The sequence below is a fragment of the Anomaloglossus baeobatrachus genome, chromosome 8, assembly GCF_048569485.1.
Source record: "Anomaloglossus baeobatrachus isolate aAnoBae1 chromosome 8, aAnoBae1.hap1, whole genome shotgun sequence".
Lineage (NCBI taxonomy): Eukaryota > Metazoa > Chordata > Amphibia > Anura > Aromobatidae > Anomaloglossus > Anomaloglossus baeobatrachus.
Genome location: NC_134360.1, coordinates 21,598,441 through 21,612,910, shown reverse-complemented (window position 1 = coordinate 21,612,910; position 14,470 = coordinate 21,598,441). Strand labels below are relative to the sequence as shown.

The window sequence follows — 14,470 nt, the reverse complement described above, 5'->3', positions numbered from 1 at the left end:
GCAAATAACACATCTGCATCTCTGGCTGCTATGGGCATAAAAGAGGACAAACTTATGGTGTGGCCACCATCTTCCCCTGACCTCAACCCCATTGAGAACCTCTGGAGCATCATCAAAAGGAGTGTCTATGATGGCGGGAGGCAGTTCACATCTAAGCAACAGCTCTGGGAGGGTATTCTGTCCACATGCAAAACAATTGAAACCATCCAAAAACTGACAAATTTAATGGACGAGAGAGTTCAGAAGCTTCTTTCAAACAAGGGGTCCTATGTGCAAATGTAACATAAACTAGAATTAAGTTTTGACTTGTTTGATTTCATTTTGTAATAAGCTGATAATGCTTATAATGTCCCAATTGACCATTTTGTTTGTCAAAATAAAAACAAAAAGGTTGAAAACTGCTGTGCATAATAATTTGGAACATGCATTTTGAGTGTTTATTATTTTTAAAAATATACTGTTTACATAGGCAGTGATCAAAAACATTTCAATTATACTCGAATAGTAGATGACTGGAAAATAACAATGACTGCAATAAAGACAATTTAGGAAAATATGAAAAAATATTTTGCATAATAATTTGGAACACAGTGTAGAGCCTATTCTAGATGAAAGAGGATGTAAATTGTGCGAGACATAAGGATTAGGAGAGAAGACTGTCAGTTATTACATGTCTCACACTTGTAACGTCCCCTTTTATTTGAAAGGAACCTGTCACCAGGTTTGGTGACTATAAGCTGCGGCCACCACCAATGAGCTCTTATATACTGCGTTCTAGAATACTGTATACAGTGTGTCTACCCATAGCCCGTCCACCACCATTAACTTGAGAGCGGCGGCAGCTATAGGCATAGAAGTGGTGTCTAGGTATAGTAAAGTAGCCATGCGCTACGCAGTGAAACCACCTATAGCGCCACCTGGTGGAAAACAACTGAGTTAGCATTTTTATCTCGAAAACGGAACGAGAGATAGAGAAAAAATGTGGATTACAAAGTTGTAGGGCATCATCAATTCAATACGAATCGACACCTTTTATACAGGTTAACCTTGCATACATGGATAACACTAACTCATCTTCAAGACCCACAGACGCCAGGATCTAAAGAGATTATCCCGTTTCACATTTGTATCCTTTGAAAAGTTCCAGTGGCAGAACAAGCAAATTATGAGTACCGCGTCCCTGAGCATGGTAGTGCCCACTCATCACTAGTTACCAGTACTGAGCACCCGAGCATGGTAGTGCCCGCTCATCACTAGTTACCAGTACTGAGCACCCGAGCATGGTAGTGCTCGCTCATCACTAGTTACCAGTACTGAGCACCCGAGCATGGTAGTGTCCGCTCATCACTAGTTACCAGTACTGAGCACCTGAGCATGGTAGTGCTCGCTCATCACTAGTTACAAGTACTGAGCACCCGAGCATGGTAGTGCTCGCACATTACTAGTTACCAGTACTGAGCACCTGAGCATGGTAGTGCCCGCTCATCACTAGTTACCAGTACTGAGCACCCGAGCATGGTAGTGCCCGCTCATCACTAGTTAAGAGTACAGAGCACCTGAGCATGGTAGTGCCCGCTCATCACTAGTTACCAGTACTGAGCACCTGAGCATGGTAGTGCCCGCTCATCACTAGTTACCAGTACTGAGCACCTGAGCATGGTAGTGCCCGCTCATCACTAGTTACCAGTACTGAGCACCTGAGCATGGTAGTGTCCGCTCATCACTAGTTACCAGTACTGAGCACCTGAGCATGGTAGTGCCCGCTCATCACCAATTACAACATAAGAAATTATAAGATTAGAGGCTACATTACTTGGATATTCCGGTTATTGTTCCTTTAATATCCCCTCCTCCCCTTCGGCCATCTGAATCATCATTATGTGCCATAATTTACAGAATTACCTGCTGACGACAGGATGCTGCATGCGAATCTTGAACAATTAATAAATTCCTTTTAAATAAGTCATGGAATGGAAATCCGTTCTCTGATCCTTCGCGGTTACGTGGCAGCAATATTTAAACATCATTAAATATTAATTCCCACTAATGAAGTAGCAGCATGGACTTTATAAAGCCAAATCGCACAAAAGATAGGACATCTGAAGCCCAACTTCCAGCTTCAGACAAAACGCCCACTTAGAGCGACGCCACATTGTATTGTAGGGGGCGACTTAAAAACATCAAAAGCCCCGGCCGCGGCTCAGATGGAGACTGAAATTACTTTTTACTTTTTTTTTTCCTTTTTTTCTTTCCCTCCCTTTTTAAACTTTTGATTTCCCATACAAGCAGGCGCTGCTAAGGTATGATTATACAGACAAAGGCAGGAGAGGGGAATCAATACAAGCTGCCGACATTGATTAGTCAATGAGAACGGCGGTGAGAATTTTAATTACGACTGGGAGTCAAAACATTGTCATGGGTTCCAACAGCAGCGTCTAATTAGCCCATTCCCATATATTTAATGATATGAATGCAGGGCGGGGAACGCATTATCATCACATTATTTCCAGTTTACCTAAAAGACAAAAAAACGCTTAAAAATATAAAACTACCATTGATTAAGAACTGAAAGAGTCAAGAAAATATTAGAGACACAACACAAAAGAGGATATCGCTTTTATCTGTTAGGCGGCACCATTTTGTAACATTAGTAAATCCTACACTTATCTATTTATTCTGCAGGTTATTAAAATATAAACCTATTTACAAATATATCAGATTATTATTATACAAAATATCTATTTTTCCTAGGAAATCCAAAAATATTCTAGTTGCAGTATAAGGTTTTTTTTGCATCAGGCACAATCCGGCGCCGGATCAGTTTTAACCCCATCGATTTGTATTAGCGCAGCACGGATCCATCGTAATTGGCTAATGCGGCAAGCAGGATGGAACGTCTCTTGTAACGTTTTTTTGTCTCTGACAATAAACCGCATCGCGTTGGATCCGGCGCAATTTACAATGGAAGCCTATGGATCCGGCGTAATGCGGCGAACAACGGATGCAACCGCTGGATCCATTTTTGCAAACTGAGCATGCTCCAATTTATTGAAAAAAAAACCAAAACGGATCCAGCAAAAAAATAAAAAAACTGGCGAAACAGATGCAAAAAATGGATGCGACTGCTGGATCCATTTTTGCAAACTGAGCAAGCTCCAATTTATTGAAAAAAACAAACGGATCCAGCAAAAAAAAAACAAAAAACGGGCGAAACGGATGCAAAAAACGGATGCGACCGCTGGATCCATTTTTGCAAACTGAGCATGCTCAATTTAATGAAAAAAAAAAACAAATAACGGATCCAGCATAAAAAAAACAAACAAAAAAAAACGGATGCAAAAACGGATGCAGCCGCTGGATCCATTTTTGCAAACTGAGCATGCTCCAATTTATTGAAAAAAAAACAAAAACGGATCCAGCAAAAAAAGAAACAAAGAAAAAAAAAAACCGGACGAAACGGATGCAAAAACGGATGCGCCGGATCCTTTTTTTGATGGATCCGGTACACCTGATCCGTCAAAAAAGGATCCGGCGCATCCGTTTTTGCATATTCTGTGCCGTATCCGTTGCATCAGGCACACGCCGGATTGTGCCTGATGCCAAAAAACTGATGTGTGAAAGTAGCCTAAGCCATCTGTATGTGATCGGTTTGGGGTCCAGTCATTCAGGACCCCCAACAATCTGCAAAATAAAAGGGCTATAATATTCAATGAGGAAGATGGCCCCTTTGGCTAGATGCACACATTGCACATATAGTACGAATTTTATGAGCATATTTCCAAAGTGAAATCTGCAGCTAAAATCCGTGCATATTTTCCAAACCTGTACAAGCAATTTTATGAGTTGTTGTTTTTTTTGCTGCAGAAAAGCTCCAAAAACCAACAAGGACTCCAGGCCAATGGCTGAACCGGAATACTTGAGCGCACCATTGAAATGAATATATAAAATCCAAACCAAAATGGTGTTTTGTTTTTTTTTTCTTCTTCAAATGGACAAACTGTGTAACAAAAGCCAATTTCACTACCAATAAAAGAAGGCAGCTTATGGATATGACTAAAGGGGACCTGACACCTGGCGCATGCTGCCTGAAGCCTGGGAAGCATTAGGCTGTGTGCACACACAGCGTTTTTGAGTGCAGTTACAGTGGGGAAAAAATGTATTCAGCCCCCAATTGTGCAAGTTCTCCCCCTTATAAAGATGAGATTTGCCTGTAATTGACATCATAGGTGACCACAACTACGAGAGACAAAATGAGAAAACAAATCCAGAGAATCACCGCGTCTGATTTGGCAAGATTTTATTTGCCAATTATGGGGGAAAATAAGTATTTAGTCACCTAAAAACATGCAAGATTCCTGGCTCTCACAGACCTGTAACTTCTTCTTTAAGAGGCTCCTCTGTCCTCCACTCATTACCTGTAGTAATGGCTCCTGTTTGAATTGTTATCAGTATAAATGACCTGTCCACAACCTCAAACGCTCACGCTCCAAACTCCACTACGGTGGAGACCAAAGAGCTGTCGTAGGACACCAGAAACAAAATTGTAGCCCTGCACCAGGCTGGGAAGACTGAATCTGCAATAGGCAAGCAGCTTGGTGTGATGAAATCAACTGTGGGAGCAATAATAAGAAAATGGATGACATACAAAACCACTGATGATCTCCCTTGATCTGGGTCTCCACACAAGATATCACCCCATGGGGTCAAAATCATCATAAGAACTGTGAGTGAAAATCCCAGATCCACACGGGGGGAAGTAATGAATGACCTGCATAGAGCTGGGACCACCATAACAAAGACTACCATCAGTAACACACTATGCTGCCAGTGACTCAGATCCTGCTGTGCCAGATGTGTTCCCCTGCTTAAGCCAATACATGTCCAGGCCTGTCTGAAGTTTGTTAGAGAGCATTTGGATTATCCAGAAGAGTATTGGGAGAATGTCATATGGTCTGATGAAACCAAAGTAGAACTGTTTGGTAGAAACACAACTCGTCGTGTTTGGAGGAGACAGAATGCAGAGTTGCATCCAAAGAACACCATACCTACTGTGAAGCATGGGGGTGGCAACATAATGCGTTGGGGCTGTTTCTCTGCAAAGGGACTAGGATGACTAATCCGTGTACATGAAAGAATGAATGGAGCCATGTATCGTGAGATTTGGAGTGCAAACCTCCTTCCATCAGCAAGGGCATTGAAGATGAAACATGGCTGGGTCTTTCAGTATGATAATGATCCCAAGCACACCATCAGGGCAACGAAGGAGTGGCTTCGTAAGAAGCATATGAAAGTCCTGTAGTGCCCTAGCCAGTCTCCAGATCTCAACCCCATAGATAACCTTTGGAGGGAGTTGAAAGTCCGTGTTGCCAGCGACAGGCCCAAAACATCACTGCTCTAGAGGAGATCTGCATGGAGGAATGGACCAACATACCACCAACAGTGTGTGCCAACTGGAGGAATGGGCCAACATACCACCAACAGTGTGTGCCAACTGGAGGAATGGGCCAACATACCACCAACAGTGTGTGCCAACCGGAGGAATGGGCCAACATACCACCAACAGTGTGTGCCAACCGGAGGAATGGGCCAACATACCACCACCAGTGTGTGCCAACTGGAGGAATGGGCCAACATACCACCACCAGTGTGCCAACTGGAGGAATGGGCCAACATACCACCACCAGTGTGTGCCAACTGGAGGAATGGGCCAACATACCACCACCAGTGTGTGCCAACCGGAGGAATGGGCCAACATACCACCATCAGTGTGTGCCAACTGGAGGAATGGGCCAACATACCACCAACAGTGTGTGCCAACTGGAGGAATGGGCCAACATACCACCACCAGTGTGTGCCAACATTATGAAGACTTACAGAAAACGTTTCACCTCCGTCATTGCCAACAAAGGAGATAGAACAAAATATTGAGATGAACTTTTGTCATTGACCAAATACTTATTTTCCACCATAAAATCTTGTCAAATCGGACGCGGTGATTTTCTGGATTTTTCTCATTTTGTCTCTCACAGTTGTGGTAACCTATGATGTCAATTACAGGCAAATCTCATCTTTATAAGTGGGAGAACTTGCACAATTGGGGTCTGACTAAATATTTTTTCCCCACTGTATGTCACAAAACTGCATGCCTATCTTATTGCACACTTTGCTTATTTTTCCCTTGCAGACTTGGTGCAGAAAATAACCTGCAGCATGTCAATTCTTTCAGTGTTTTCGTAAATGTTTTACCACCCCAAATGCATGAAAAATGCAAGCAAAAACTCTTTTTTTTCTGCGGTGAACACATATTTAATAAGGAGCCGAGAACGAGCTGAAAGATCCGGTTCTTTTTGGTGAACAGAGCCATGGGAACCGGATCACCAAAAAGAGCCGGACTGCCCATCACTAGTTCAAGAGGTCCCTGGCGGCTGCTCCCTTCCCGCTCCCCTTGAGTGACAAAATGCTTCTTATTTGCGTGGTTAAGGAGAGACCTATCAGTCATGTGAAGCAGGAGGAACCTCGGAGACAAACCTCATGGACTAGTTTCCAAATAGCGTGGCCCCTGGCCAGATTTTATATGCATGTTTTCTGTGAGACAACAGCGTTTCAGAACAAAATATTCTACAGCCAGCACCTTTGTCCCTAAAAATAGGCATCATGCAAAATGAACAATGGGGCTGCATCATGCAATATGGACTATGGGGCTGCATCATGCAATATGGACTATGGGGCTGCATCATGCAATATGGACTATGGGGCTGCATCATGCAATATGGACTATGGGGCTGCATCATGCAATATGGACTATGGGGCTGCATCATGCAATATGGACTATGGGGCTGCATCATGCAATATGGACTATGGGGCTGCATCATGCAATATGGACTATGGGGCTGCATCATGCAATATGGACTATGGGGCTGCATCATGCAATATGGACTATGGGGCTGCATCATGCAATATGGACTATGGGGCTGCATCATGCAATATGGACTATGGGGCTGTATTATATTATATGGAAAACTAACGGGGTTAATTTATACATGGAATACGGGGGTGCATTATAATACATGGAGGACTATGGGGTGCAGCATAAAATATTGATAACCATGGGGTGAATTATAATACATGGAGTACTATGGCAGGTGCTTTATAAGAATTGAAGGGTTACCTTATACAAGGAGGACTATGGGAAATGCATTATAATACATGGAAGACTAAGGGTGTACATTCTAATATATGAAGGGTCATGTGGGACCCATTAAACTATATGGAAGGCTATGTGGGGGCCATTATAGTATTTGGAGAGCTATATACGAGGGGGGACAAAGATAAAAGGATAGGAAAGTTTTGTGCTGAGGGAAAGAGGCTCTTTCCCTTAGCACCTAGCTTTTACATGCTCTGCTATAAATCTTCGCTCAGCACCCAGCTTTCCCATGCTCTGATATCATGGGAAAGCTGGGTGCTGATGGAAAGATGTATAGCAGAGCATGGGAAAGCTGGGTGCTGATGGAAAGATGTATAGCAGAGCATGGGAAGGCTGGGTGCTGATGGAAAGATGTATAGCAGAGCATGGGAAGGCTGGGTGCTGATGGAAAGATGTATAGCAGAGCATGGGAAAGCTGGGTGCTGATGGAAAGATGTATAGCACAGCATGGGAAAGCTGGGTGCTGATGGAAAGATGTATAGCAGAGCATGGGAAAGCTTTGTGCTGATAGAAAGATGTATAGCAGAGCATGGGAAGGCTGGGTGCTGATGGAAAGATGTATAGCAGAGCATGGGAAAGCTGGGTGCTGATGGAAAGATGTATAGCACAGCATGGGAAAGCTGGGTGCTGATAGAAAGATGTATAGCAGAGCATGGGAAAGCTTTGTGCTGATAGAAAGATGTATAGCAGAGCATGGGAAAGCTGGGTGCTGATGGAAAGATGTATAGCAGAGCATGGGAAAGCTTTGTGCTGATGGAAAGATGTATAGCAGAGTATGGGAAAGCTGGGTGCTGAGAGATGTATAGCAGAGCATGGGAAAGCTGGGTGCTGATGGAAAGATGTATAGCAGAGCATTAGAAAGCTTTGTGCTGATAGAAAGATGTATAGCAGAGCATGGGAAAGCTGGGTGCTGAGAGATGTATAGCAGAGCATGGGAAAGCTGGGTGCTGATGGAAAGATATATAGCAGAGCATGGGAAAGCTGGGTGCTGAGGGAAAGATGTATAGCAGAGCATGGGAAAGCTGGGTGCTGATGGAAAGATGTATAGCAGAGCATAGGGAAGCTGTGTGCTAAGGACAAGATGGATACCAGAAGATAGGAAAGCTGGGTACTGACAGAAAAAGGGATTTCAGATAAAGAGAAACCTGCATACTGAGGGAAAGACCCAAGTGCCAGTCATTATCCCGTACCCTGAGTGTCAGCGTCATTATCCTGTACCCCGAGTGTCGGTGTTTGTGGGGGGCTTAGGTCCAAACATTGCATTGGGGCCCATCAAACTCTAGTTATGTGACAGCTAATAGTTAACTACAATGTGTTTGCATATGTAAAAAGTATCAGTCTGTTTCAAATTTCAGCTTTCAGCAGAATCATTCAGCCCTCGGACATTGTGGCAGAGTTAACTGTTTTACTTGGAACATACAGCGACCATCACCTGCACCATCAACAACTCGGACGATAGAAAAAAAACAAAAGAACTGATCCAAACAAGATACCAAAAAGTGATACAATACATAGAGGATCTGCAATAATTAACACAGCGCCATCTGCTGTCTGCTCAACACTCTCCACAGTATAAGTCTGCAGCTGTTGCCATCACTGCAGGTGATTGCCTAGACTGGATACAACTGTCAAAAACTCCAAACTCTGCCTTTAGCACGTATGGCACATGTAAGCCACTCAATGAAAACAATGGGAAAGGAGGGCAAGAACTTACCATTGCCACTTTGAAACTTTGTTTTTTCTTTCTTTCCTCCAGGAATTTTCTAAAAAGTTGAAAGTTCGTGTAGACAATCCTTTAATTAGATTCATCAAACGGCATGAACCACTGTGAAAAATCTGGCGCATTTTAATCCGGTCTCGTCTGGGTTTGCACCGTAAATTACAGAACTAACAAAGTATTAACGGGAATTTGGATTGGTGTCATGTAAAATCCCTACTCCAATATGGCTGCGATCAAGTAACGGCCAACCTGGACGGCAATCCCGCTGTGAACGAGGCACTAAGCATCTTAATTCACCGGCAGAGAACAAGGGGCCGAGATGATGGGATTGAGGTGAAGTGATGCATGCTCCGGTGACAGACCCTGCTCATCTGGAAAATAGGATTGGGCAGGTGCTGCACTGAAGCAGGGGATAGGACTACACCAACTCCACGGACTCTACACTGTTTTATCATTTTATAAAACCGCCGCGGAAAATACATTAAAAAGCATTGACAAAACCACCATAGCAACCAATTCTTAAAGTGTAACTCCACCCAAAATAGATCCGCTCCCTCTACCTATATAATGGACTAGGAATCGAGAGATCTCCACTAAAGCAGCCATCTCCACCCCTGGGTCAAGAGTTGTGAAGAGTAGATCAACTGAAGAGGAAGCAAAGTGGCAAAGTGGGTTTCCAGTTTAAAAAAAACCCTGCAGGTGCAGTTTTAGAGCCATCCCTCTCCATCCCACTCTCCATCCATCCCACTCTCCATCCATCCCACTCTCCATCCATCCCACTCTCCATCCATCCCACTCTCCATCCATCCCACTCTCCATCCATCCCACTCTCCATCCATCCCTCTCTCTATCCATTCCTCTCTCTATCCATCCCTCTCTATGCTTTGTTCACCTTCCCCTGGTCCGGTTCTGAGTCTCCCACTCTGCTCCCAATGTCTACTGTTGTTTAAAGCACTAACTTCATGTTGACAGTGCTGCAGCCAATCAGTGACCTCAGCGGCACGTGCTGTCAATTCCGGCAGAGTCGGTGAGATCAGTTATTGGCTGCAGTGCAGAGGCTCAGTGTTGTAGCCGGGTAGGTAAAGTAAAGTAAAGTTTGTACCCGGGAGTGGGGTTTTTGGAAACCCAAAAAACCTCTTTAACAATATTATATGCAGCTTAATGATGGGTGATAAATAACAATGTTAGGCTGGAAGATCATTAATACTGATGAGCGGGCACTACCATGATCGGGTGCTCAGTACTGGTAACTAGTAATGAGGGGGCACTACCATGCTCGGGTGCTCAGTACTGGTAACTAGTGATGAGCGGGCACTACCATGATCGGGTGCTCAGTACTGGTAACTAGTAATGAGGGGGCACTATCATGCTCGGGTGCTCAGTACTGGTAACTAGTGATGAGCGGGCACTACCATGCTCAGGTGATCAGTACTGGTAACTAGTGATGAGCGGGCACTACCATGCTCGGGTGCTCAGTACTGGTAACTAGTGATGAGCGGGCACTATCATGCTCGGGTGCTCTGTACTGGTAACTAGTGATGAGCGGGCACTACCATGCTCGGGTGCTCAGTACTGGTAACTAGTGATGAGCGGGCATTACCATGCTCAGGTGATCAGTACTGGTAACTAGTGATGAGCGGGCACTACCATGCTCAGGTGCTCAGTACTGGCAACTAGTGATGAGCGGACACTACCATGCTCAGGTGCTCAGTACTGGTAACTAGTGATGGGCGGACACTACCATGCTCAGGTGACCAGTACTGGTAACTAGTGATGAGCGGGCACTACCATGCTCAGGTGCTCAGTACTGGTAACTAGTGATGAGCGGGCACTACCATGCTCGGGTGCTCAGTACTGGTAACTAGTGATGAGCGGGCACTACCATGCTCAGGTGCTCAGTACTGGTAACTAGTGATGAGCGGGCACTACCATGCTCGGGTGCTCAGTACTGGTAACTAGTGATGAGCGGGCACTACCATGCTCAGGTGCTCAGTACTCGTAACTAGTGATGAGCGGGCACTACCATGCTCGAGTGCTCAGTACTTGTAACTAGTGATGAGCGGGCACTACCATGCTCGGGTGCTCAGTACTGGTAACTAGTGATGAGCGGGCACTACCATGCTCGGGTGCTCAGTACTCGTAACTAGTGATGAGCGGGCACTACCATGCTCAGGTGATCAGTACTGGTAACTAGTGATGAGCGGGCACTACCATGCTCAGGTGCTCAGTACTGGTAACTAGTGATGAGCGGGCACTACCATGCTCAGGTGCTCAGTACTGGTAACTAGTGATGAGCGGGCACTACCATGCTCGAGTGCTCAGTACTGGTAACTAGTGATGAGCGGGCACTACCATGCTCGGGTGCTCAGTACTGGTAACTAGTGATGAGCGGGCACTACCATGCTCAGGTGCTCAGTACTGGTAACTAGTGATGAGCGGGCACTACCATGCTCAGGTGATCAGTACTGGTAACTAGTGATGAGCGGGCACTACCATGCTCAGGTGCTCAGTACTGGTAACTAGTGATGAGCGGGCACTACCATGCTCAGGTGCTCAGTACTGGTAACTAGTGATGAGCGGGCACTACCATGCTCAGGTGCTCTGTACTGGTAACTAGTGATGAGCGGGCATTACCATGCTCAGGTGATCAGTACTGGTAACTAGTGATGAGCGGGCACTACCATGCTCAGGTGCTCAGTACTGGTAACTAGTGATGAGCGGGCACTACCATGCTCAGGTGCTCAGTACTGGTAACTAGTGATGAGTGGGCACTACCATGCTCAGGTGCTCAGTACTCGTAACTAGTGATGAGCGGGCACTACCATGCTCAGGTGCTCAGTACTAGTAACTAGTGATGAGCGGGCACTACCATGCTCGGGTGCTCAGTACTGGTAACTAGTGATGAGCGGGCACTACCATGCTCAGGTGTTCAGTACTGGTAACTAGTGATGAGCGGGCACTACCATGCTCAGGTGCTCAGTATTGGTTAAGAGCAGTTGGATGCTTGGACGGGCACGACTCAAGTACCCAAGTATAATAGAAGTCAATGGGCAACTTATTATGAGTACAGAGCACCTGAGCATGGTAGTGCCCGCTCATCACTAGTTACGAGTACTGAGCACCCGAGCATGGTAGTGCCCGCTCATCACGTTACGAGTATTGAGCACCTGAGCATGGTAGTGCCCGCTCATCACTAGTTACTAGTACTGAGCACCTGAGCATGGTAGTGCCCGCTCATCACTAGTTACCAGTACCGAGCACCTGAGCATGGTAGTGCCCACTCATCACTAGTTACCAGTACTGAGCACCTGAGCATGGTAGTGCCCACTCATCACTAGTTACCAGTACAGAGCACCTGAGCATGGTAGTGCCCGCTCATCACTAGTTACCAGTACTGAGCACCTGAGCATGGTAGTGCCCGCTCATCACTAGTTACCAGTACCGAGCACCTGAGCATGGTAGTGCCCGCTCATCACTAGTTACCAGTACTGAGCACCTGAGCATGGTAGTGCTCACTCATCACTAGTTACAAGTACAGAGCACCCGAGCATGGTAGTGCCCGCTCATCACTAGTTACGAGTACTGAGCACCCGGGCATGGTAGTGCCCGCTCATCACTAGTTACCAGTACCGAGCACCTGAGCATGGTAGTGCCCGCTCATCACTAGTTACGAGTACTGAGCACCCGAGCATGGTAGTGCCCGCTCATCACGTTACGAGTATTGAGCACCTGAGCATGGTAGTGCCCGCTCATCACTAGTTACTAGTACTGAGCACCTGAGCATGGTAGTGCCCGCTCATCACTAATTACCAGTACCGAGCACCTGAGCATGGTAGTGCCCGCTCATCACTAGTTACCAGTACTGAGCACCCGAGCATGGTAGTGCCCGCTCATCACTAATTACCAGTACCGAGCACCTGAGCATGGTAGTGCCCGCTCATCACTAGTTACGAGTACTGAGCACCCGAGCATGGTAGTGCCCGCTCATCACTAATTACCAGTACCGAGCACCTGAGCATGGTAGTGCCCGCTCATCACTAGTTACCAGTACTGAGCACCTGAGCATGGTAGTGCCCGCTCATCACTAGTTACCAGTACTGAGCACCTGAGCATGGTAGTGCCCACTCATCACTAATCATTAAGTCAAAATTGCAGGCCTCAGACGAATTGAACTTTGCTCCCTCTTTCTTTAAGAGGGTTTCCGCTCATTGGCGACATCTGTAAGATATCTTTAAGACTGGTTTCACACATCCAAATCAGTACAATGGCATTGTGGCACGTTCCGGTTACATGTTGTCATGTGACCGGAGCTTGCCGTGATGCCATTGTACTGGAGTGTACCGGATCTGGCAAAGCAGCGAAATGCCGGATGTGTGAAACCGGCCTAAATGTCCAAACTGACAGAGAAGACCCCCACCGTTTTCTACAATTAAAGTAAGTAGAAGAACTTCGGACCCCAGGACATTTTATTCGGAGGAGTCTTGATCTACCATTCACCATAATAGTCCATGTAGGCGCCAAACAAGACCAAGAAGTATCAAGGACCAAAGGAGCGTCGCACTTTTCTAGTCCTGCAGCCGCTCCTTCTGTATCTACAGACCACCACCGATTGAGGATATTCCTATGTAAAGCGGGACCCCTCATCATCGCTGCAGAGTCGAACCATTATGACAACTCTTAAGATCCAAAGGTTAGACATGCAATGATATAAATAGATGACGCAGTCCTATGCAAGACACCGCGAGCAGTTAGTCTCAGCTATACACAGCATAAGCATTTTGTATTTACTGTACCTGGAATGGGGATGATGGGTATGTTGTCATTGGGGACGACTCTTGGCGAGCTGCTGTCATCCACGTAGAAGTGAGCGGTCTGGAAACACTTCCTGCATAAGAGAAGACATAAATATTAATGACATGATAGTAACTCTCCGACCTGACGAGCCGTCACCCTGCCCCTTCCCGAACCCCTCCACACATTTACATTATTTCTCGCCCAGGCCACATTCTTCTCAAAACTTTGGCCCAACGCAGCAAAATAACCCGATGGTTTCCGGTGCTCCGGATTACGATGGCGGGGTACGCGGGCACCACCACCAAAGCCAGGGGCAGGGTGGGCACCCGAGTACCCAATCACAGCAGATATGACACATACACCCAGCACTGGGCCTTTAGTCATGGATTCTGCAAAAGAAAGGCCCCACAAGACAAATACACAGCGACACCCAGAAGGGACGGACAACGAGACGGTCAGAAACGCAGCGGTCGTTACCTGTACTTAAAGCAAAGCAGAGAGCACAGGCTGTTCATCATAGAGAAGGCACTCAGCAGCCAGGCATGGACACATCCAAGCAGCTTTTGCATGGTGAAGTTGAATGAGGCTTGACTGAGCAGCGTCACCGTGCACTGCTGAGCAGCCGGGGGCCGGAGCGGAATATGTAATGAGCCAGCTCTCTGAGAGCTATTGTGACTGGGGTGGAGGGGTCTTTTCTTGTCTGAGAGCAGCCCATAACAATGGACCTTTTCCTACGCACAGATCCTCCTCCC

At 46.1% G+C, this 14,470-nt stretch overlaps 1 protein-coding gene across 1 annotated transcript in view; it reads right to left on the bottom strand.

Moving 5' to 3' along the window:
* Positions 1-14,470, bottom strand: part of PTPRG (protein tyrosine phosphatase receptor type G) — a 687,996-nt gene that overhangs the window by 93,216 nt on the left and 580,310 nt on the right. Inside the window, exons 17-18 of the mRNA XM_075321067.1 lie at positions 14,196-14,418; positions 13,718-13,809 (exon numbers count right to left, since the gene is read on the bottom strand). Coding sequence (XP_075177182.1) covers positions 13,718-13,809; positions 14,196-14,418 — 315 coding nt within the window. The remainder of the gene's footprint in view (positions 1-13,717; positions 13,810-14,195; positions 14,419-14,470) is intronic.